A 24214-nucleotide genomic window follows, 5' to 3' on the forward strand; every position below is an offset into this window, starting at 1 on the left:
TGCAGTGACTGCATTCCCCTTCCCCCCGCCACCCCCAGTTGGCCCCACAGTGGGAGGGAGGTGACACTCAGGGACACCGCCACTTGGTTTGGCTGCTCTGCCTTGTGCCCAAACCTGCTGTGGTGATTGCAGATGATGGAATCTCTACCTCCAGGCGCAGGTATGGTTGGTCCTCACAGTTTCCTTCTCTCCCGAGGTAAACACGAGTCTGCCCAGATGGCCTTGGGTTTTCTGTTGTAAACACTGACATGTCCTTTGGGGGGAGAAAGTATGAGACAGGGGATGAGGACGGAAACCGATTCATCCCGTGGGTCACAAGCGTTCTCGGTGACCCAGAGGAGGTGGGTGCTGGGTCGGCCCCCGTCCTTTACCATCCTCTGCATCTAGGGAAGGCGGTGTCCACAGTGGGTCTCCTGGTAGAAGGGCTTCCCTCCCTGTGGCCCCAGCCTACCTTCCAGCAGGATCAGGTGTGCAGCTTGCCCTGGCCCAGGGTTCTGACTTCCAGCTTGGGGACCTCAGAGCTGCAATACAGTTGAAGGTCATCTCATTCAACTTCCATGTTCTGTGGGAGACTCAGCTCCGGCTCGTATGCCCCAGAGGGGACTGCTGCCTCCAGATGGGCCTCCAGAGCCCCGTCTACCCAGCCCAGAGACTCTGACTGTGAAAAACTTACCAGAGCCTCCCGATGGCCCATGCAGCTGCTTCTGGCCCTGCTGTCCTTGGGATGGATCTGGTGTCCTTGGAATTTTGCTCCCAGGACCCACTGTGGCCCCTGTGGCCCTCCCCAGGCTCACTCTGTGACATGCTGAGCCTAGAGTCAAATTTGCCGGTCTCCTGGCCTCCCTGTCCTGTGCTGGGTGCTTTCTATGCAAGAAACACCCCACATGGTATCTATAGGCCTCTCAGAAGGAACCTCAGACTGGGTTTGTCTTGGAAGTGACCCAAAATGTGGCCCCTCCTGGAGTGGGCAGTGCCCTCACACACTGAGAATTTGCTCCATTACCTGAGCCAAAGCTTCCCCCACACACACAGTGGGGAGGACTGCAGACAGGACAGGCGGTCCAGCCAGCCCTTTCCCATGTGTGAGTCATGTAGCCAGCAGTGAGTGACCCCTGCACTGTCCGGGTCAGGCCTCCATGGGGCTCTGGGGTTGCTCAGAGAAGGAGCCAGCCCCTGCCTCCAGAAGCCCCCTGTGTAGACTCAGAAAGAGACGGAAGCAGAGAAGCAGCCCAGGTGGACATACTGAGGCGGGAGGCTGAGTGTGGCCAAGCACATCCATGATGGCTGTCCCCAGGCGACAGCACAGGTGGAGCTTGAAGGAGAAGACAGAGGTCATGGTGTCACTGGAGTGAAGGCTTTCCAGGCCCAGGGCGGCATTTAGGGCAATGTGACCTAGAATAAAGTTTGTCACAGAGGTTGGAGACAATGACAAGAGGAACTGGGAGGCACGCCCTAGTCAGATCCCACCGGGGGCCTTGTGTGCCTGAATCCCAAGACCAGTGGGGAAGGAGGCCCAGTGGAGCATGTGTGGCAGGGTGGGACCAGAAGAGGGACAGCAAATGGGTCTCTTCACAGCCACCTGCTCTGCCCAGTAATGGCTTCCTGGTGCACCTTGTGAGGACTCGGCTCAGTCTGGGCTCTGCAGCTAAGTGCTGTGATTGGCGGGAGAGTGGCAGTGCGATGGAACCTGCCCATCCCTGGGGCCGCAGCCAGCTCCCCACTAGTCTGGCCCCTGCCACCCTCAGACCTGACACAGCCTCAGTCTTGCCTCATGGGTCAAGCCCTTCAGGGTTCCTTTGCAGCCAAGGCCCTGGCCCCCCGACTGGAAGTTCAAGGGACCCTGCATAGTTTCTCTGGTGGCTCCCCCACCCCACCACACACCGAGGAGGGGCTGGAAGGAGAGTCCCCAGGCATTTGCTGACAGGAACTAGGATGGCCCTGTGCCACTGCTGCTGCCGCTGACACCCCAACCTTCAAACCAGGGCCAGGGGCTCACGGTCGTCCTGGGAGGGGGCTCAGGTTTTCTCCTCCATCCGCAGGTTCCCTCATCCAGGTGCCCATGTCGGAAAAGGGCAAGATCACGAGGGGACGCCTGGGGTCTCTGTCCCTAAAGAAAGAGGGTGAGCGACAGTGCTTCCTATTCTCAAAGCATCTCATTATCTGCACCAGAGGCTCCGGAGGGAAACTTCACCTGACCAAGGTAAGGGAGATGCCACCTCCCCCAGGGCTGGAGGTCCACCGGTCACGCAGGCTCCACCCTGACCACAGGGTTGGGACTGACCCCGCTGGGAAACCAGATGGTGTCTGGGACCTGTGAGTACAAGAGCAGGCACACAGGGCCTGGCTCAACTGAGGGATGGAATGAACAGACAGCGGGTTTTCCACCAAAGGAGTCCTGGGAAATAGAAAGTCGAGTATTAAAGACTCTCCTACAGAGGAGCCAGGTGTGTGTATATAGTTGTGTGTGTGAGTGTGTGCGCACGTGTGTGTATGTGTGTGTGTGTGTGTGTGTGTGTGTGTGTGTGGAGGACCACCTCTGGCTGAGGGCCAGAGCAGCACCCAGGGCCTTTCATCTCTAACCAAAAGTTGCTCAGACAGACACCCTCAAATGCCCTTCTGAGCCACCCTCACCTCCATGACAGGAACACTGTCCTGGTGGCCCTTGGAGGCTGCTGACTGTGCTCCTACAGGACCTGCCCTCAGGACACACAGGACCTCATAGCACATGCTCAACTCCCTGATCTATCCCTAAACATGCAGGGAAAGAAGCATCTCAGACCCCTCCTGCTTCCTCATAGACCCCAGGGCCTTTGCTCCTGCTGTTGACCCAGCTGCAAGGCCTTCTTTCTCCCCTGGCTGAACTCCTCATGTCACTCAAGGCCTGTTCAAACACCACCTCTGCTGGAAGGCCTATGGCTTGAGCAGAATCTACTGCTCCCCAATGTGGCACATTGCTTGTCCTATTGTTCCAAATGCAAATTCAGGACCTGGCTCCCAGGTCCAGAAAAGTCATTGCCCCAGTCTGCACTTTGTCTGTCAAACAGAGACAATTGTCCTCACAGAGGCATTGTGCAGAGGACTTAGCAGTAAGCCAATGGTGTCCACAAATTTGCCCTCTTGATCATGAAGCACAAGTTCTAGAAAGCTACCTTCTCTCCCAACACCATGTCCATCCTCATGGAAACAGATTGGATTTCGGATCTGAACATGCTGCAGCCTGGAAAGGGCCAGAAGGTGCCTTTAATTAAGTCAGAGCATTGGGGAAACTGTTCTTCCGGACCCTGGATGCCTGGCCCATAACCTCCTGTCGAGCTGTTAGATCAGGCCTGGGAAATACACTGCTTCTGTTAACATGTCAACAAATTAGTTGGTTGGCTGCACAAGGGGAAATTAATTTACAAATATTGAGTACTCCAGTTCCAACCAAATTGTGTACCAAGGAAAGCATTCCTTATGTATTAGCTCTGGAGCTTCTAATCCAGAGCTCTCTGTCCAGGCCAGGGGTCTGCTCCCCAGCAGCCAGAGTCCGAATGGGCAGGTTACCCTGGAGACCTGGAAGCAGCTTCCTGCTCAGAGAGTCTGAAAGCACATGTTTTTACATTGGTTAATTTTGTTTTATTTGAGGGTTTTTGTTTTGGTTTGTTTGCAGTTTTGAAAGTTAGTTAGCATACTAGTAAGAACACAGAATTGAAGCACTGCCCAGTCCCAGCATTGCTCTATCCTAGAGGGACCTCAGACAAATCAGGTGACTTCACTGAGCTCAGTTTCCGTATCTGCATAATGGGTGTGAAAATACCTACTTTCCAGGAATGCCCTGAGGATTAAGTGAGGGAGTCCCAATGCCTGGTACACAATAAGTGCTCAATAGGTATCCACCATTGTCACTCTTAATCGTATAATAATGAACTTGTAATGATGATAATAATAGCAAACCCTGCATAATGATTACTGCAGGCCAGGTACTATCCCAGATTCTTTATGTGTATTTAACTCCTAGAAGAGACGCTGAAGCAGACACTGTCACTTTCCCCAATCTGTAGATAAAGGAAGTGGACAGAATCCCTGTGGCAGAGCTGGGATTTGAACCCAAGCAGTCTGCCGGCAAATTCTATGTGTTTAGTCACTTATGCCAGATGGCCTCCAACAGCCAAGAGCTGAAATTGAAATCACTGCTCTTTAAATCATGCAGGTAGAAACAGGACACCTTAAGTCCATTCTGAAGGGAGCGGGTCACAAATCTGCAAACTACTGTAAGAATTGTTTGGGCCTCAAGTAGGAGAATGTTAGAGCTTGTGGGGCCTCCAAGATGACCAAGCTAATGACCTCCCAGCAAGTCTGGGAGCCTCCCAAGGCCACCAAAGAGCTGAACAAGAAGCAGATCCACAGCCTGGACATCCCCTGGACCCTCTGCAGTGCCCCTCTGCCTCCCAGGGGGCTCCCTGCCTACAAGCATCTGAGATATCAATTAGCCACATGGCCAACTCTCTGTTATGGTCCGTTATTGTGTTATTTATCTGCTGCTGTGTTACAAGTTATTCCCAGTGGAATAGCTGGAGGTCAGGAAAGTCTGTGAGTCAGGAAGTCAGGTATGACTTACCCTGGTGGTCTCGGCTCAGGGTCCCTCATGGGTTTGCAATCAAGACATCTGCTGGGCCACAGGGCTCTGACGGCTTCACTGGGCCAGAGACCATCTCATCATTCCGAGATGATGCATCCTTGGGGCTCAAGGGACCTCGTGCACCTCCCCCCATGACATGACAGTTGCCTGTAGAACAGGTGACAACGAGACAGCGAGCAGCAGGCTGCAGACTCCAAATAGCACACCATTGCTTCTGCTTTATTTTTTTAATTAGATGCAAATCACTAAGTTCAGCCCACACGCAGGAGGAAGGCCATCTGCCTTTGCTTTCAGAAGGCAGGAGTGTCAATCTGTGGACATGCTTGCGACCACCTCAGGCTCTATCACACTCCCCACAATATCAAGGGCTCTCACATCCAGGAGTGCTCACACACTCAAAGATGGGAGGCATTTTAGGAGTCTTCCTAATAATTAGAAATGAGTAACTGACGTTGGGTTGGGATCAATTCTCCAAGGCTCTCTCTGGACCCCACCACTAATGGACCAGGTGATTTGCACAAGACCAGTCTGAATTCACTTCCTCATCTGGAAAATGAGAACAAGACTTATGATGGCCTCTTTCCCCGCTGGTAACATGAGGGTTTGACTTCGAACAGGGGGTCTTAAACTTCTCTAGATGTAGGACTCTAAGGTGATGCTCAGAGATGCTGCAGGGGCAAAAGGAGGCCAAGCAGGACAGACGTTGGCCCCTCTGCCCACAGCCCGACCTCAGCCTTCATCTGGAGAGGGCTCTCTGAGTCAATCTCCTGTCATCCACTTTATTAGGCTTTATATATAAAGTCCTTTGACTTCCAAGGCCGGGCATGGTGGAGAATACCTATAATCCCAGCAGCTCCAGAGGCTGAAGCAGGAGGATCTCAAGTTCAAAGCCAACCTCAGCAACTTAGTGAGACCCTGTATCTAAAAAAAAAAAAAAAGGGAATGTGGGGAATGTGGCTAAGTGGTTAAGCAACCTCTGGGTTCAATCTCTAAAACCAAAAATAAAATCCTTTGATTTCCAGAGCAAAATTTCCTCTTGGCATATAATACATACCCATGTGTATGTGTATCCCTGGACGCTCTCTGTAAAGCCCCTTCTAACACTAACATGCTAGGAGGACTCTTGAGCTAGCATATCCACCCCGGTCCAAGTGGAAACTGCTGCTTTTTTTCAGAATGGAGTCATATCCCTCATCGACTGCACCTTAATGGAGGACCCAGAAAGCACAGAGGAGGAAGGTGAGTGTGCAAATTGCTTGTGCCTGTGCATGCTCACACAGACACACACGCTCACCCAGGAGGGTCACAGCCCAGCACTGGCTTTGGTGGGGAGGAAGAGCAGATGCTCAAGTGTGGAAGCCCCTTTCCTAGATGCAGAGGGGCCCGGGTCTGGGTCTTCCTGAGCCCACTCCCAAATTTGGTCCTCATTTTCCTTCTTTACTGGCCCCAGCCAATGCTCAGAGATACTAGTGGATGCCCTGCCCTGGGAGGACCCAACAGGACTTGCTATCTTTGCTCTTCCCCACACTGGGCTCCTCAGGGAGGGCCTGAGTCTGCATCCCAGTCTCGCACGGCATGGGCTTGGGCTTGGACTTGGTGGTTGCTCCGTGTCCCCTTGACTTGCACTCATGCAGGGCATATCACGCCTTACTCCACTGAGGGCCAAGCCCAGTGGCTCCCCAAGGAAAATGTGTGTGACTTACCTGGAGCACTCTGGTCAGCACAAGCTTCTCTGATGTCAGCCACCTCTGGCGCACAGGAAAGCCCCGACTCAAGTGGAACTATGAGGCCCTGAAGCTGTTTTCCTCCCTGGGCTTTGGAAAGGGCCCTGAGCATCTCCCACCTGCAACACACAGACACCCCACCTCTCAGAGAAGCCAGCATGGTCCCCCAAGTCACCACACAGGTCAAGCTCCCCAAGCTCCCCTGTGCCCACCAAGAAGTCCTAAAACTGTTGAGTGTCAGAACTGGAAGGGACAGGGCCTCAGAGACCTGGATCCCAGTCCTGTTGTACAGGAGGACTCCTGAAACCTCCCTGATGGAGGGAGCAGGCCTCACTCCAGGGTCACAAGGCAGTACGCAGAACAGCCCAGGACTGAAGCAGACATTCCACAACATTCTACCCCCTTCAGTACATACCCAATTAATGTAGCCACGTTGAAAAAAATCCATACTCTGGCCTTGGTCTTCCCAGTAAACAGCTTTCAAGAATTCAAGGAAATTTTCAGGTTAAGAGCAGTAATAAAAATACCTAGGATTTACTATTGCACTGGGGAGCTTTAAACTGAACTAAACAACCAGCCCAGTGCATAAAAATTTAAGACATCCAAGTTCCTTGCTGGCCCAAATAATGCCTTGGGGTAGCAGGTCCCGGCTGTGAGAGCATCTTTAGCCCCAGTTTGGCGGCCCTGCTGAGGGCGTGGCTAAACCCTTGCTCAGGATCTCAGCTCCCTGTTGGTGCAGTGAGGGCCGAGGGCAAACTCCAGAAGTCTGGCTCTGAATCCAGAACATTCCTGAATGCTTGGAAGTCACTTTTGCACTCCAGGTCATCAAAAAATCTGAAAGTAGCAGCCAGTGTCTGGGTGCCCTAATCCAGAGCCCCCACTGATGGGTAAGGTAGGGACCAGCAAAACTCCCAAGGGGCCCACACCCACTCTGCCAATTTCATGTTTTGCAACGGGAAGCCAAAGGATCTGGCCAAGACGTAGACCACTTGGATTTTAAGATCGGAGTAGAGCCAAAGGATTCCCCCCCCTTCACGGTCATCCTCGTGGCCTCATCCAGACAGGAGAAGGCAGCATGGACCAGTGACATCAGCCAGGTAAGCATGTCCCCTATTCCTGAGAGCAAGTGATCTCTAAATGACCAACCTGGTTGGGGACCTGGGACAAAGAGGGATGATAGCTACATTGTAATGCTAGAAAAGACCCAAGTCCACCAGGTCCACAGCCCCAGCCAAGGCTGAGCTCAGCTAGTGCATCCTTTTGCATAGTCCTCTGGGCCACCAGCCATGTGTAGTCTGAGGACCCCTTGCATCTGAGTCACCTGGCAAGGTGATTTTAGAAACTTCAAATTCCTGGGCTCTTCTTCACCCCTCTCAAGACCTAGTGGATGGCCTGGGATCTACATCTTTATACACCCCAAGAAAAATCTGGGCACCACCAGCCAAGGATGTTAGATGCAACAGATTTTGAAGAGAGAGAGCCTTGCCCCTGAGGAGCTGGGGTCCCTGCAGGCAGCCTCCTGAGATCAAACCCAGCATCAGCTGTGCAAAGGAAAGATTTGGCTTTGTCCTTTGCCCGCTGCAAGTATCAGGGTCATTCACCCTATTTGGAGCATTAACCAGGAAGCACAGGCTTCCCCAGGTACAATCAGCAGACCCACAGGCCTGTGGGCATTGGAAGTACAGGGAGCAGGGATTCTGAGTCTGGAAAGAGACTGTCAGCAGCGCTGGGATTCAGCCTCCAGAAGCACCAGGGTAGCCCATCCCTGCAGCCACCTCCCAGTGTACCTGCCTGTGGCTGTCCCCTCTACAGAGCCTGTGGCTGTCCCCTCTGCAAAGCAGGATGGGTATTTTAAGAGAGCAGCTGATAGCAGAATAGGAGGCAAGACTGGTGTTTCCTCCATAGGGAGACAAACCTAGAGGAGTGTGACCTCCTATAGGTCAGGGGCTTAGGGACTCTCAAAGGGCAGAGTCTTCACTGTACCAAGTGAGCTTCCCTCACTCTGTAGCTTCTCTTTGCTGCCCACTTAAGGCTTCCCTGACCACCCACTCCTAGCCTGCCTTCTCTCAGTTTCAGAAGAGCAAGGCATGTTAGGATAATGCATGGCATCTGTCTGTTCTTTCTAGTTTTCCTGTGGGTCTTCAAAGGTCCCAGCATGCCCTGGAGAAAACTGGGAACCCCAAGCTGAGCCCTTTCCCATCTCCAGGGAACTGTAACTGTCAGGGGCTCAGGCTGCTCTCCCAGAGGATGTTCACAGGGCCTCGGCCTCCTGGCAATGTCACGGATGCCAATGGTTATGGGTCCCCTAGCCCTTTCCCCTGGGGAACAGCATTGGCCATTTCCCTAGGCCCTCCAGGTCCTCTGAGTCTGCCGCACTAAGGAGAATCTCAGTGGCATGTGGACTAGTGTTGGACTAGAAATACAAATGTCAGAAACCTCCCTATGTGAGGTACCGCCTTTGGGGAACTGACCTTGACCAGGGGGCTGGATCTGGAGACACCCTACCAGCCTCTCTCGGACTGCCACATCCCAGTGACCTTGACACCCACCCCCACTCATACACTCCAGAAGATTCTGTGATGTGCCTGAGCCAAGGAGAAACCCTGTCATGGCAGAAATGTAAAGTCCTGGAGCAGGGAACATTCAGGAAATGTGTCTCTTAGTTTTGTTTGTGTGAGTAGTTTTTATTCAAAGCAATACTTAGATTTTTAATTTTTTGGAGGCTGCGTAAAATATGCAATCACGGGTTTCCCTGCTGCAAGCGCCCCCCACATATGGATGTGTGATGTGGAAAACCGTCCACAGCATCAGAGCACTGGCACTGGGTAGGCAGGCAGAGGGCAGAGCACAGAGCTCTCCTGCAGGGGATGCGAAGGCCCAGCTGCATAGGCCTCCCAGAAGAGGGAGCCCAGATCATGGTAGAGCTGATCTTGCCCTTGACACTGGACCTCAGAGGTAGGCAACAGTGTGGTCAGTGTCATGTGCCTCTATTTTGCAAACAATCCAGTGAGGTAGGAGTCATTGTCCCCATTTTGAAGTTAGGGAATCTAAGACTCAAGAAGGTCAGGTAATCCCCCAAGGTCATTCAGATAGATTTGACCTCCAACCTAAATCCAAGGAAGGCTTTTTTCATCAAGATCACCCTGTCCTTGCCTGGACAATGACCTTGAAGCTTGAGGACCCCATGTCAGGCTGGGGTGTATGAACCCCTCAGTTGGCAGAGCCCTCCGTGGGCCTGGATCCTGGAAGGGACTAAGGCTCTTACCCTGGGGTCCCCTCTGTTTCCAGTGTGTGGATAACATCCGGTGCAATGGACTCATGATGAACGCCTTTGAAGAAAACTCCAAGGTCACTGTGCCACAGATGATCAAGTAAGTGCCCTTAACCTGTTTTCACCAGACTGTGTCCCGGAGATTGTGTACCATGCGGGGACAGCCAGGACCCTGGTATGGGCCAGCCCCCGGGGCTCAAAAGATGCTGGGTTTATTTTACACACTCTTATTAATAGCTATTTTTCTTCTCCTGATTACAAAATAAATACAAGGAACATTTCAAAACCATTTCACACAGAAGGCCCCAGGGCCACTGCCCCTATTTGAGCAACCTCGAGGACAAAGGGCCTAGGATTCTGCTGGACACAGCTCTCCAGACCTTGAGCCCTCCATATGCAGCCTCCCTCACCTGCACCAGGCACAGTTCTCCTCCAGCGATTTGCACACTCAATGTCCACCCTCCTTCCTGTTTCCACCCTGCAGCCCACTGGCTCCATCCCAACCTGTGAGCCCCAGCCTGCCGATGTTCATTCACCTCATGCACATCAGGACCCAGCTCCCACCTGTGTCTGAAACCACAGTCTCTATGCTGCTCCAAGTGCATGTGCCAGGGAACAGTACACAACAGTACTTAGCGTCCAAAATGCCACACTCCTTCATGCACACCACCACCAACCCAAAGGCAGATCTGACAAAGCCAGCGCTTGATGGACTGACCTACTGCCAGCCGGCAGCCACCTAGGCAGTACCACATCCTAGTAGGAAATACCCTCTAAAGGGCCAGTGAGCTCAGAGCTGACATCCACTTGTTACCTCCTATGTGCCTGTTCTAGGTCCTTCAGTCAGTTCACCTATTACATTCTTGAGAAATTTTGTATGGTAGATCTTATTATTTTCCTTTTACAGGTTAAAAAACAGAGGCCCTAAGCAAACTTAGTGAAGCCCTAAGCAACTTAGTGAGACCCTGTCAAAAATTAAAAAGGGCTGGGGATATAGCTTAGTGGTAAGCACCCCTGGCTTCAATCCCTGGTTCCAAAAAAAAAAAAGGTAAACATGATAACAAAGATTCACAATGTCCAGAAAATGAAAAAAATATATATATTATTGCTCAAAAGAGTCATTGTTTGCTGGGCACAATGATACATGCCTATGGTTACAGATACAGCTACTCAGTACTCAGAGGTTGAAGCAGGAGGATCAGATGTTCAGCAACTTAGGGAGACTCTGTCTCAAAATGGGGAGGATGTGGCTTAGTGGTAGAGCACCCTGGGTTCCATCCCCAGTACCAAAAACAAATAAACAACAAAACATTCCTTGAATAGTAGATGGATCCCACCATTAAAACGTGTCTGCTGTGGTTCAGCCACCAGAGGGCGCTGCATGTTGCAGCAGCTTTTGGGATTGCTGGTTCCCACCATGCCCAATAGAGGTGGCTGACCTTAGAAGTTTAGAACCTGCTCCGCCCTCAGTCCCCTAGGCTGCAGTTGACTGCACTAAACACCTGTCCCCGTGTCCTGGCACCCTGAGAAGAAAGAGATTTTCTGCTAACAGATCCAATCGCAAAGCCCCAGAGAAGGATTCAAATTGGTGTTGCCTGGGTCAGATTCCGACCTCATGCAGTGATCCCTTTGTCCAGGATGAAAGACTTTTTTGTTTTGTTTTGTTTTAATTAGTTACACATGACAGTACAATGACCTTGACATATCATACATTTAGAATCAGATGGGATATAATTTCTCATTTTTCTGAGTATACAGGTTGCAGAATCACATTGGTCATGCATCCACATATATACACACAGTAATAATAATGTCTGTTTCATTCTATTATATCCTTCCTATCTCCCCCACCCCTCCCCTCCCCTCCCATCACTTCTCTCTACCTAATCTAGGGTAACGCTATTCTTTTTTTTTTCTCACATCTTCGTACACGTATTTTGTATAACAATGAGGGTCTCCTTCCACCATCCATGCAATTCCCTTTTTCCCTCCCTTTCCCTCCCACCCCTCTTCCCTATGTAGAGGTAATCTTCTTCCCATGCTCTTCCTCTCTTCCCCATTTTGACTCAGGATGAAAAACTTTGATAGATCCAACCCCGCATGTCTGACCAACCTGGAAGGTTTCACTTTCGGTCAAAGACCAGAAGTCCAGCTGATCCACTGCTGGCTAAAGATTTCTTCTAATACTAAACAGGCAGCCAAGGTAGATCAAGGACAGGATGATCTTCCCCTGTAAAGGCTAAGTAGGTAGAAGAGACATAAAAGCTGAGCATGCACCCCCCTTGATACAGGAGCTGGAAGTTCATAATGATCACCCATTGAAAAGCCAGCTTCACCTTATTGGCCTTTTGGAACCAAGAGGCAACAGGTGTCAGCAAGGATATGGCTGATTTTGCATTGAAGGCTCCCTAGACCAGCCCAGTTGAGAAGTGCCCTTCACAAAGTTTTGTGATTGCCTGTACCAGGTGCACCAAAAGCATTATTTCCTGTGACCCCATTTTTATGCCCTTTGTTTGAGGCTCTAGACCACAAAAGGAGTGCATATTTGTATTTCAAAATAACTGTGAGGGCAAGTATTACATTCTCAAGGGAGCGCTGTGTTCCCCAGAGCCCAGCCAAATCAAAAAGACTTGCTATCTCCATTTTCAGGTGGGTAGGTTTTTTCCTAGACCACCCTTCTCTGAGGATGCGCCCTTCAAGGGTCTGTCTTTACATGGTGGTCTCTCCAACCCTCCCACTCCCGAAGGCCAGGCCTTGTCTCCTGCTCCTGTGAAAACCCAAGACACTGGTTCCCAAGAGCTGCAGACACCCTCAAGACAGCAAAAGTGGCACCTAGTTTCCAAATTGCTCCTTGTTTTGAGTCCCTGGGAATTTTTCTTATTATACTTTTTTCCCTTCAAATTGTTTTAATTGAGATTTAATTCACATAACATAAAATTTACCATTTTAAAGTGTATAATTTAGTGGATTACAGTCATCACCACAATCTAAACACAGAATACTTCCATCACCCCAATAGAAAATCCTGTACCTAGTAGCAGTCATCTCCAAAGCCACCCTCCCTCATTCCCTGGCAACTTCCAATCTTCTTTCTGTGTCTATAAATTTTCCCATTTTGGACATCACCTATAAAGGGAGTCATAGGACATGTGATCTTGTGTCTCGCTTCTTTGGCTTGGCCTGATGTTTTTGAGGCTCATTGTGTGTGTCAGTGCTTCATTCCCTTTTATGGCTGAGTAATATCCCACCACTGTGGATGTAACAGGTCACTGGTCCACTCCTCAGCTGGTGGCTGTCGGGATATTTCCATCTCCAGGCTATAACAGACAATGCTGCTATGAATATTCATGCACACATTTTTCAGTGAACAGACTTCCTGTGTGTCTCAAGAATTTGGTGGCACATTTTTTCCCGTGTGTTTGTCATCTTTTTCCAGTACTGCTAGGTTTATGCTGAAGGTGTTTAGGATCCTGGGGAAAGGACCCTCCTTCAGTGCCATGCTTCTAAAGCATCCCCTGCTCTCCTAGTAAGACCATCCCTGGCTGGGACCATGGGGACAGAGATGGGCTTGCCAGCTGGTGGGCCCAGACAACCTCAGACCCATGTCACCTCTTCCTCCATCCTCAGATCCGACGCCTCCTTATATTGTGATGACGTTGACATTCGCTTCAGTAAAACCATGAACTCCTGCAAAGTGCTGCAGATCCGGTACGCCAGCGTGGAGCGGCTGCTGGAGCGCCTGACGGACCTGCGCTTCCTGAGCATCGACTTCCTCAACACCTTCCTGCACTCCTACCGCGTCTTCACCACGGCCGTCGTGGTCCTGGACAAGCTCATCACCATCTACAAGAAACCCATCAGCGCCATCCCTGCCAGGTGGGCACAGGCTCCCTCCTCCTACCGGACCCTCAGAACCTCAGGCCTGGAGGGAAACTAAACTCTGCTCCAGGGGTGCCCGGGAGGTCCCTGGAGGAGAAGGCATCCCGTCAGTCTGGATGCTGGGACATACCCAGCTCATGAACCACAAGACAGTATGCATCTGTATTCCTTTTTCTTCTTCTTCTTCTTTTTTTTTTTTTTTTAATGCTGGGGATTGAACCAGAAACCAGCAGGTCAAGAACCATTGACCCACATCCCCAGCACTTTTTTTATATTTTATTTGAGTCAGAGTCTCACTAAGTTGCTTACAGCCTTGCTAAATAGCTGATGCTGACCTCAAACTTGCAATACTCCTGCCTCAGCCTCCCGAGTCGCTGGAAGTACTGGTGTGGGCCACTGTGCCCAGCACATATTTGTATCTCAAAACCACTGTGAGGGTTAAGAATATGTTCTCAAGGGAGCTTTGTGTCCTCCCCTCCCAAGGCCAGGGAGGGCTGGCATGCAGGACACCTCCGCTCAGTCTTGGCCTCCTCCATTCCTGCCCTGAGTGGGGGAGTCTGAGGGATACACATTATTCTCTCCTCCCTGTTCTCACTTCAATTCCCCTCTGGGAAACCTAGGGCCCCACCCCTCTAGGAAAAGAAGAAAGAAAGGGAGGGAAGGAAGGACGAAGGAAGAAAAGAACGGGACACAGGTTACAGCTGCTCTGCTTACACCTTATCCTGAGAGGCCACCTTTCCTATCTATATCACTGTAGCTCAGCTCTTCCCCTGGGTTGGCTGCATCCTGAAAGGCCAGGACACTCCCTGGAGCCCTTAGAAGTCTGTAGCTGAGTGGGAACTTGAATCCAGGTCTCTGGTCTCAGGATTGCTGGGTGGCCCCCCAGCTTCCCACCCATCCCCCAACCCAAATTCAAATGTGAGACCCCTTACTTGCCATGGTGGGGACACTGGGTTTAGAGTTGGAGGCCTCAGGGAGTCATTTCCTGTCTCTGAGCCTCAGCTTTCTTATGCATGAAGCACCCATCAGGACCACTGTAAGGATAAGGTCAGAGTGTGCAGGTGAGGCCCTGGGTGGGATGGAGGGAAGTTGTTTTACAGAAACCAGCAGGTCAAGAACCATGAGCATCTCAGGTCAGATACTGCTGCTGACCCGAGGGAGGCAGAGGAGCGAGCAGCAGGTACACCCACCCCGGCCATGAACCCCCACATCCACCATGGGAACAATCACGTCCATAGACACTCGGCACCAAGCCCTTAAATCACACAGTCCCTACTCAGAGGATCAGCTCCAGGTCTCAGAGATCCTGAGAGCAAGAGAGCCCCTGCTGTCAGCCACCTCCTGAGCCCTGCTGGAGATGGGGAGCAAGCCTGATGGCCAGGTCAAATGACCACTGACTGCCATGTCCTTCCCTGTCCTCCTGCAGGTCGCTGGAGCTCCTGTTTGCCAGCGGCCAGAACAACAAGCTCCTGTATGGGGAACCTCCCAAGTCCCCACGTGCCACCCGCAAGTTCTCCTCCCCGCCACCCCTGTCCATCAGCACTTCGTCACCCAGCCGCCGGCGGAAGCTCTCCCTGAACATCCCCATCATCACGGGCGGCAAGGCCCTGGACCTGGCTGCACTCAGCTGCAGCTCCAATGGCTACACCAGCATGTACTCGGCCATGTCACCCTTCAGCAAGGCCACGCTAGACACCAACAAGCTCTATGTGTCCAGCAGCTTCGCCAACAAGATTCCAGATGAGGGTGATACAACCCCTGAGAAGCCTGAAGACCCCTCAGCTCTCAGCAAGCAGAGTGAGTGGTGTGTGGGTGCAGCAGCGTTGGCTTTGGGGCACACAGGAGTGGAGCGGCGTGGAGGGCCCATCCAGCTGGGTGGCGGTGCAGGGTGTGGGCAGTGCAGGTAGGTAGCACATGTGGGGGCCCAGCCTGCCAGGGAGTGGCCAGAGTTCACAGGGCCTCAGCCCACTTGAGGTGTCAGCTCCCATCACCCTGCCTGACAGCAGCATCCAGCACCCCAGGTTCATCCATGTCTGCAGTAGACGTGTCCGGGCCAGGCTTCCTTCAGGGCCCAGGAGAGAAAAGGTCATCAGAACTAGCTCCTGCCCACTGGGATTCACAGTCTGGCTGCAGAACCAGACCAGACACTGAAAGGTGGACACACATGACATGTGTTGTGTTAGAGAGCCGCTCAGGGGGCACTGGGGATGGGGTGGAGACAGCATCAGGGAAGCAGAGAAGGCTCCCTGGAGGACCTACTAGATCTAGATCTTCACCAGGAGGAAGGCAGAACCTTCTAGACAAAGAGGATGGAATGTGAAAGACTGAGGCATCTGGAAAGGCATTGTGTGTTCAGGGAACAGCTTGAAGCTCGGCACACCTGGCACACCCAGAACACTGCATGTGGGGGCAGTGGCCAGAGAGGATGCGAAGGCAGGCCAGTGCCTCCCTATTCTAGAGCTTCTCCTGACCATTCTAGAAGGATCAGGTTTGATTCTGTTGTAGATCAGACGATCAGGCCACATCCTGAGGAACCATTCAACACAGACTTGATGAACATGTGAACGCCCAGCAACACACACACACACACACACACACACACACACACACGCATGCACGCACGCATATGCGCACCCAACCCTGGACTTGCCAGAAGCACTAGGCTTTGAGAAGGACCATCTCTCTCCTTCGAGTTGAGAAGAAGGAAGGCAGAGGTTACCCCCAGCAGAGGGCAAAACTGGTGAGGGGTAATACATTTCTTGTGGCACATAATACAAATGGGTGATGTGCTTGACTCTCACAGCTGAAAGTTGGTAAGTAAGGTAAGAGCCTACTACAGAGCCCCCAAATGCCATCTCATGGTGCAGCATACAGGATCCTCAGAGGGACAGCAGCGGGAGCACTGTCCTCTTTCTGTGTTAGGGATCAAACCCAGGGTCTCATGCATGCTGTCTCGGCAAGCCCACCAGGCTTCTTCTCAACTAGTGATCCAGGGGCTCTCAAACCTAATTGTGTGCCTTTGTGCCTATGCACACCCAGGCACACACACACGTGTGTGTGTGTGTGTGTATTCTTTTCTAAAGAGAATAACTGTGTGTTTTGTTGAGTTCTCAAAAAGTCCAAGTGTAACTGCACTCACTTTCTAGGAGGGGACACTGAGGCCCAGAGTAGTTAAGAATTTTTGACCAAGAACTCACCATGCCATAGTTAAGTTTTGTTTTGTTTTGTTTGTTGTTGTTGTTTTTAAATATTTATATTTTTTTTAGTTTTTTAGGTGGACACAATATCTTTATTTTATTTTTATGTGGTGCTGACGATCGAACCCAGTGCCTCACACATGCCAGGCGAGCGCACTACCACTTGAGCCACACCCCCAGCTCCATAGTTAAGTTTTAATACAATTCACCTGCTTTTCCAAAGTATATAGACAGTGAGTCTCCCAAGATTGCCCAAACCAGAAGGACAACAAGTTCCTATAAAACAGGACTATCCTGGGCAAATCAGAGCAGATGTTCACCCTAAGATACTAAACCAGAGAGAGAAAAACCTTGCTACTCAAAGCGTGGTCCATGGACCAGCCACATGGGCATCACCTGGAGCTTTTTAGAACTACATACTCTCAGGCCTCACAGGGGACCTGAGTCAAAATCCAATGTTCTATCACGATTCCTGGGTGTATCCATTAAAGTGTGAGAAGCACCATGGAGTAAACTCCGTCCTGGAGATTCACAGTGCCCATTGGCACATGAAAGGTTCTGGCAAAGGCTTTGGCAAATAAAGCTGTTAAACTTTCTTCGTCAGAATAGCCCACACTTACTCTACTTCGATAACAGAATTTTCAAATCGATAGATAACTGAGAGAGTATTTCTTTTCTCCCAGGCTCAGAAGTCTCTGTGAAAGAAGAGTCAGATGTTGATCAAAACCAGAGTGATGATGGTGATACTGAGACATCGCCAACTAAATCTCCAACAACACCAAAATCAGTCAAAAGCAAAAATTCTTCAGGTACAGCTGACCAGCACAAAACTACAAATAGATTCCCAGGTGGGAAGAGGGCAGCAGGTCAAGTTGAAGCAAGTGGGTGTCATCCTTGGGTTTTTTGAGTAACTCTTGAGAGCAGTGACTGTTCTTATGTTTCATAACCCCCAGGGGGCTGTGGGTGCTGGAGCATTGGCTGGGTAGATCCTGCTCTTCAACTCAGTGAAGTCACCCCTAATTCAGACGAAACTGCATTTAACCAGCCAACACGGCGTTTGGGGGGGGGGCAGGAAGGCTCCACGTGTCAGGCTCACTCAGGGGAGATCAGAGGCACTTCCTAGGGCCCTGGGTGTCAAGACTTGTGACAGGCCCTCTCCTCTTCTCAACAGCCTTGTAGAAAGGCCGGGTTATTCCTGCTTTTCAAATAAGGAAAAAGTCTCTGAACGGTGGTGATGTTGCTCACCCGACATCTCAGACTCGAAATCTTGAAGGGTCACTGAGGAGCCATCCTGGTCTCTGGTTCTCGTAAATCAACTGCCCATACCAAAAAGGGCTCTGAGACACCCAGAGGTGGGGAGAGGACAGCCGCTCTTGCCTAGTACTGCCCTCTCCAAGCCCCCACTCCCACATGCAAGGGGCAGCAGGGATCCCAAACTCGATGGCTATCCAAAAACTCCCTGGGCACACTGCAGCTGGGTACAGCTTCTCACATACACAGACACATCTCATGCAAGGCCAATTCTCAGAAATAAGTCTGAATCTTTAAATCACTTGCTCCCCACAGCTTAAGGACTGCTACTTTGTCCCAAGTATGGATTATTTTGTAGACTTACAAGATAAAACTAAAAGTTTCTGGAGTCACCTTCTACTACAATTACTATAAAAATTTATCATCATCATCATCATCATCATCAAGGATGTTCCATGTTATTTACATAGCTTTTCACCTATACAAAGTACTTTCATCTATGTTATCTCCTTTAATTTTAGCATCCACTTTGGAAGTAGGTGTTATCCCTATTACCCAGAGGTGATTATTGAGTCTCAGGGAAGTTAAGTAATTTAATCAAGGTCACACAGTTAGTGAATAGTTGGGAACAATTTCAACCCAGGTGGATGGACTCCAGGTGCAATATTCTCCCCATGGCACTGTGCCCATGAGCCCATCAGTATGAACTGTTGGATGTCAGACATTGGACAAGCTGTGTCACTTCCCTGGACAATGAAAGGGCAAGAAAACTCATGGTGTTGTCCTCAAGCTGGACTGGGCACAGCTGGGCCTGAGAAGCAATGGGTTTGGGAGCCACAGAGTGTTGGAAGGGTTGGGTGGAAGCAGTAGGTTGGCAGGGCCTTCCCACCCTGGCACAGCCCTGGGGAGATCAAAGCATGACCCTTCCCAGAGACTTTAGCTGCCCCCGACCAGCTGACCAAGCCTGGTCCATGAAGACAGAGCTGCCTGCTCGTGGTGCTAGTCCAGCCTCAGATGCCTCGGGTTCCAGCCGCCTGAAGGGCTGACCACAAGGGACGCTGAGGAGACTGGTTCCCTCCTCTCCACAGAGTTCCCGCTCTTTTCCTACAACAACGGAGTGGTGATGACCTCCTGTCGCGAACTGGACAATAACCGCAGCGCCCTCTCAGCAGCCTCTGCCTTTGCCATAGCAACCGCAGGAGCCAACGAGGGCACCCCAAACAAGGAGAAGTATCGCAGGATGTCCTTAGCCAGCGCAGGTACGTGGGGCGGTCTGCTCACACATCCCTGCCCAGGTCAGCCCCTCTGTGGCCTGAAGCCGAGATGTTGGCCACAGTCAGTGTTTCCCATGTGGTGCTGGGGACACTGTGGGTCCTGCTAACAGCACCCCTTCCAAGAACCCTGCTTCAACTCACGGCTCTCACTGGCTGGATGCCTCGCTTCCCACATCATGATTTTGACTTTAGCCCCCCTTCCTCTTATGGGGATGCTGGAGCAACGCCCCCCACCCTGCCCCACACCAGCTGGGCCTCTGCACACCCCACCCCTGGAGCCATGGCCACTGCACGCCCAGGGCACAGCCTGATCTTCACTCTTCCTTCCCAGCCTCTATCCAAGGGGATAATATCTTAGCCACCTGCCTGGCAAGCCCCGAGGAGGGTGGCCTTATCTCCTGCATCCCAGCACCCACCCAGACACTACCCCCTCCCACCCTGCAGACTGTTGCCACCCATCCCAGATTTTCTTCCTGCAGCATCCACCAGAGCGGGGAGCTCCTTCTTCCCCACCCAGCCCCCTTTGCAACTGGCAAATTTCCACTCAGCAAAGCCCACAGGAGCCTCTGCCCCCACCCTCCTACCACCCACTTCCTCAGCGGTGGCCCCATAGCACCAGCTGGAGTAGGGACCCCAGAGAGCCCTGGTGTCTGAGTGGACCTGTCAGGGGAGGCCACCAGAAACTTCCAGCAGCCCCTGAAAGATGAAGACTTCTGGCAGAGGCTGAGGATTCATGGACTGTGTCCACTAACAACTCTTGGCACCCGTCTTAAGGGTCAGAACCTAGTTGTTGAGTATTTGATGGTCCCTACTATCCCTCTCACCTGGCAGCTATGAGCAGCAGCCCAGATTAACCAGATCTGGGAGTTGAATCCAGACTAGAGGGAGCTCTGTTTCTCATCCTCCTGTATCCTCTCTCTTTTCTGCCACTCATGCTACCAGGGTTTCCCCCTGACCAGAGGAATGGGGACAAGGAGTTTGTGATCCGCAGGGCGGCCACCAATCGAGTCCTGAATGTGCTCCGCCACTGGGTCTCCAAGCACTCTCAGGTGAGTGGGAATCCTCCTGGGTGGCTGCAGGAGACCTGCAGGCATGGCTCCAGGAGCCAGCTGCTCCCAGGGTGACTGCTGGCTGAATGGGCTGATGGCCAGCGGGGCAGTGGAGGGAGGAAGCCCAAGTGCCACGCCAATATTACCAGAAGGACCCACACAGTCCCCTAGGAGGGAATCAGGGACTTTCAAGAATACAAGGAGCCTCTGTCTGTCCACATCCATCCTCCCAGAGGAACAAGTAGGCTTCTGCGTCCCTGGCCTGGGGTCCATAGCCTTGCCCCAGTGCCCTAACCTATAGCTAAGAATCCCACAGCCCCACTTGACCCTGCCACCAAGTCAACAGAAAGGTAATGATGTAAGGCAGCCCCTGGCAGAACAGAAGCTGTGGTTCTCCTGCTAGCCTGGGCCCAGCCCCCTGCAGGTCAGCTTGAAAACTATAGCCAAGCCACCCATCCCCTCTTCCTGAAGGACTTTGAGACCAACGACGAGCTCAAATGCAAGGTGATCGGCTTCCTGGAGGAGGTCATGCATGACCCAGAGCTCCTGACTCAGGAGCGGAAGGCTGCAGCCAACATCATCAGGTAAGGACAGCCGCCAGCTCAGGACGCCTGCTGGGACAGGGAGCCTCACCTCTGCCCTCATACAGGCTGCCCAGAGGCCAGGGAGGTGAGGAGGGTCCTTCTCAGGCAAAAGGATGGCCCCAGGAAGGTATGTCAGGATAGAAATGACCCCTAAGTCACCTGAGAGCCATGCAGCCCCCCTTCAGCCTCCCAGTTTGGGAGTGGGTGGTCCTTGTGTCCGGCCCTCCCTTCTCCCCTCCACCACCAGACCTTGATCTCCTTGAGGCAAGAACCATGCCCACTTCTCCAAGTGTGTCCATGGCTAACACCTGTGTAGCCTGTGCCATCCAGTGTGGTAAACACCAGCTACATGTGGCTATTTAAACCTCAGTTAATTAAAGTTGAATAAAATTAAAATTCATTTCCACAGTCATATTGCTTCACCCACAGCTAATGACCCCAGTCTGGACCCAGCAGACATAGCACACGCCCCTCATTGTAGAGAGTGCCACTGAACAGTACTGGTAAGACCCAGGGAATGTCTGTGGAATTGACCGCAGTTAAATTATTGTCCCCAGTCCTGTGCTTGTTCCTGCTCCTCAGGCAGCCTCCCCTGGTGCAAGCCAGGGCCCAGGCAGCCCCCTCATCAGAGCTGGCTGAGCCAGTGACTTGCAAATGACCCGGCAAGTTTCTTCTCTGAACTTCATTTTTCTCCTCTGTTAAGTGGGTGAAGGATACCTGCTTGGAGGGCTGGGGTGGAGCTAGAGTGCGATTGTGAGTGGCAGTTCACAGGTGGCTCAGGGGGTGTCAGGCACAGCCCCCCTCCCTCCCCACCTGCTGCTCTCATCACTGACTCTGCTGTCCTCTCCCAGCCCAGCCCAGGTGACAGCTCAGACCTCTCCTCCTGACATCTTGCCTGGCTCCAGCCACCCTTCTGTGCCCCCAAGTCATTGTCTCAGCCCCAAGCTTTCTGCCAAGTCCTGCACAAGCACTTGCTGCCTAAAACCAGAGTCTCTAGCCTCCTTCCCATTACCAAACCTTCCCCTTGCCTAACCTGAAGCCCCAGCTTCCGGCCAGTCACTCCTGCAGGTTCACAGTCCTTGAATGTCCTTAGGCTTCCCTCATCTTCAGTACCTACCTCCCTGCGCGTGCGAATGCGCACACACACGTACACCTGCACGTAGTCAGCTCCAGGCCTTCGGAGTCTCCCTCACAGTCCTCCCTAGGAAGTATGCTGTGCCCCCAATCACACTGACCAAAGCCATCTGGGAACTGGCTCTGAACACTTTCGTCTCAGGGTGCAGTGGCAGGCTTGGGGTGGAGCAGCTCTGGGTAAACAGCCAGCCCTCAGTGCTCCGACTGTGGGTCCTCTGACCACAGGTCCTCAGGTGAGACAGTTCTCAGAGCAGTACATGCTGGTGCCTGCTGTGAGGGCTGACACCCAGGCAGAGTGCCACTCCCTCCATCCTGGCCCTGGAGACCCCCAGCTACTCCCACACACATGCACCCCAGGCCTGGCTCTTAGCCTGTCCCCAGCCTCTATCCCTCTGGCCCACCGTTGCTTTCACAGAACGTGGCTCCGAGTCCTGTCACAAGGTACTTTGGCCTGACTTTGAGGGCCCCCCTCACTTCCCACCACCACCTGGTGCCCACTCTGCTCAGCTCAGTCATCTGCCTCTGTCCTCACTTCCCCCCAGCACAGTCCCCCTCTGGCCCCTGGACCACCATGCTGCCCCCTCCCATCCTGTGAACCCCTCTCTGGTCAAGACCAGACTAGAGGGACACCCCATCTGGAAGGGCCCCTGTACTCCTCCTGCCTGCTCTGGTCCTTCAGGCCTAGAGCTCCTTTCCCTCGTGCCTCATCTCCTTCCATGTGCATGAAGGAACACCTGCTGTATACTGGCCAGAGCCACAGGAATGAATCAGACACAGCCTGACCTCAAGGGCCCCCTGCCCAGGTCTCTCAGTGGCCAGTATGCAGCAGTACACAGGGAGCCCCCAGGAGGAGACCTCACCCAGCCAGGAGGGTCAGGACCATCAGGAAGAGACCAGTGAAGAAGAAAGGGAAAGGGTCCTGGAAAAGGGTATGAACAGGAGGAAAGTCTCGAGGCAGCTGCAGGGCATTCTGTCTGGCTGGGGTGGGGCTGCCTGAGAGGAGAACTGGGGCTCAGCTGCCTTCTCCTCCCCAGGACTCTGACCCAGGAGGACCCAGGTGACAACCAGATCACACTGGAGGAGATCACACAGATGGTGAGCAGGGTCAACCTCCCCTCACTCACCAAGGCAGCCCCTTTTTGGTCCTCCCTGCCCCTGACCACCCAACCAGGCACGGCCACCCATGTATCCATTTCCTGTGGCTGATGTAACAACAAGCCACAAACTGGGTGACTTAGAACCATGGTTCCTGTACCTCTGATCCTCTCCCCTCTCACAATCCCCCTCCTGATTCCTAGAACTGGCTGTTCCCACCTGGGGTACATGTGGGGGTCACCCATGGAGCAGCAGCACCCTGCCCATACCCTGCCCATACTCTGTCCCGGGGCAGCACTGCAGGGCTGGTGCCCCACCCCCATCCACATGTGCCCTTCAGGCAAGGAAGTTGGTGCCCCCAGACCCCACTTCTTCCAGACTGACCCTCTGAGGTCAGAATGCTGGGCAAACCCTCCCCAGCGTCTACCAATGGAGCAGACACAATGGCTCCTTGAGAGGCCGGCTGGAACATTTGCCCCTCAAGAGCAGAGAGCCCTTGTTCCTTGTGAACAGCCTGAGGCTCTTCCAGAACTGAGCTTTCAAACATCCCAGAGCCTGGGTGGGGCAGATTCAGATTCAGACTTCCAGAGAGGAGAGAGGCTTCACCCCAGGAGGTTTCTCACAAGCCTGATGAAATGTGGCCCAGGCCCTTGGCTCTGACCTCTGCTTCCAGGGTCACCCTTCTTCTTAGGCCACACCTGAAGGAAGCAGAAGGCCACCTGCCCCCTTTTGACCAGTACACTTTCTCCTGACTCAAGCCTGATGCAGGCCTCTGTGCTCCTCAGTACCCTGGATATACCCCAGCTCTGACCTCCTGGACTCACCCCAGTGGGGCCTCCTGGATTCACCCTTGGACTTGACTATACAACCATCCTTGGCCAGCCCCTGGCCACCAGTGTTGTTCTCTCTGGAGTGAATATGGCTGAACTTTCTGCCTATATTAATGCATTCACCTGCTTCAGAGGCTGAAGGTCCCCTCCCTGTGAACACACAGGGGAAAGACCCCATGCAGTGTCCTTACCCTGCAACAGGGAAACACAGAGCCCCTGTTGCCTTTGTCCCCTCAGCCTTCCTGAGAACTCTCATCCCTGAAGACATGGGGTTCCCCACACCTGTGTTCCTGCAGCTGGGCTCTGTT

At 52.5% G+C, this 24214-nt stretch overlaps 1 protein-coding gene and 2 long non-coding RNA genes across 4 annotated transcripts in view; 1 reads left to right on the plus strand and 2 right to left on the minus strand.

Moving 5' to 3' along the window:
* Positions 1 to 24214, plus strand: part of Rasgrf1 (Ras protein specific guanine nucleotide releasing factor 1) — a 107676-nt gene that overhangs the window by 59951 nt on the left and 23511 nt on the right. For both annotated transcript variants that reach the window (XM_048792930.1, XM_015480209.2), the window contains exons 10-20: positions 2040 to 2200; positions 5794 to 5857; positions 7303 to 7439; positions 9631 to 9713; positions 13241 to 13489; positions 14919 to 15289; positions 17373 to 17498; positions 19029 to 19199; positions 20157 to 20263; positions 20735 to 20847; positions 23016 to 23076. In XM_048792930.1, the coding sequence (XP_048648887.1) occupies positions 2040 to 2200; positions 5794 to 5857; positions 7303 to 7439; positions 9631 to 9713; positions 13241 to 13489; positions 14919 to 15289; positions 17373 to 17498; positions 19029 to 19199; positions 20157 to 20263; positions 20735 to 20847; positions 23016 to 23076 (1643 nt within the window). The remainder of the gene's footprint in view (positions 1 to 2039; positions 2201 to 5793; positions 5858 to 7302; positions 7440 to 9630; positions 9714 to 13240; positions 13490 to 14918; positions 15290 to 17372; positions 17499 to 19028; positions 19200 to 20156; positions 20264 to 20734; positions 20848 to 23015; positions 23077 to 24214) is intronic.
* LOC125613282 lies at positions 6 to 2102 on the minus strand. The gene is made up of 3 exons (XR_007343785.1): positions 1004 to 2102; positions 452 to 521; positions 6 to 253 (listed from the first exon to the last, which is right to left on the minus strand). It is a non-coding gene; the product is annotated as an uncharacterized LOC125613282 (long non-coding RNA).
* LOC125613283 lies at positions 2167 to 23100 on the minus strand. Its single transcript, XR_007343786.1, has 3 exons — positions 21965 to 23100; positions 6322 to 6461; positions 2167 to 4765 (listed from the first exon to the last, which is right to left on the minus strand). It is a non-coding gene; the product is annotated as an uncharacterized LOC125613283 (long non-coding RNA).

The sequence above is a fragment of the Marmota marmota genome, unplaced genomic scaffold (assembly GCF_001458135.2).
Source record: "Marmota marmota marmota unplaced genomic scaffold, marMar, whole genome shotgun sequence".
Classification (NCBI taxonomy): Eukaryota; Metazoa; Chordata; class Mammalia; order Rodentia; family Sciuridae; genus Marmota; species Marmota marmota.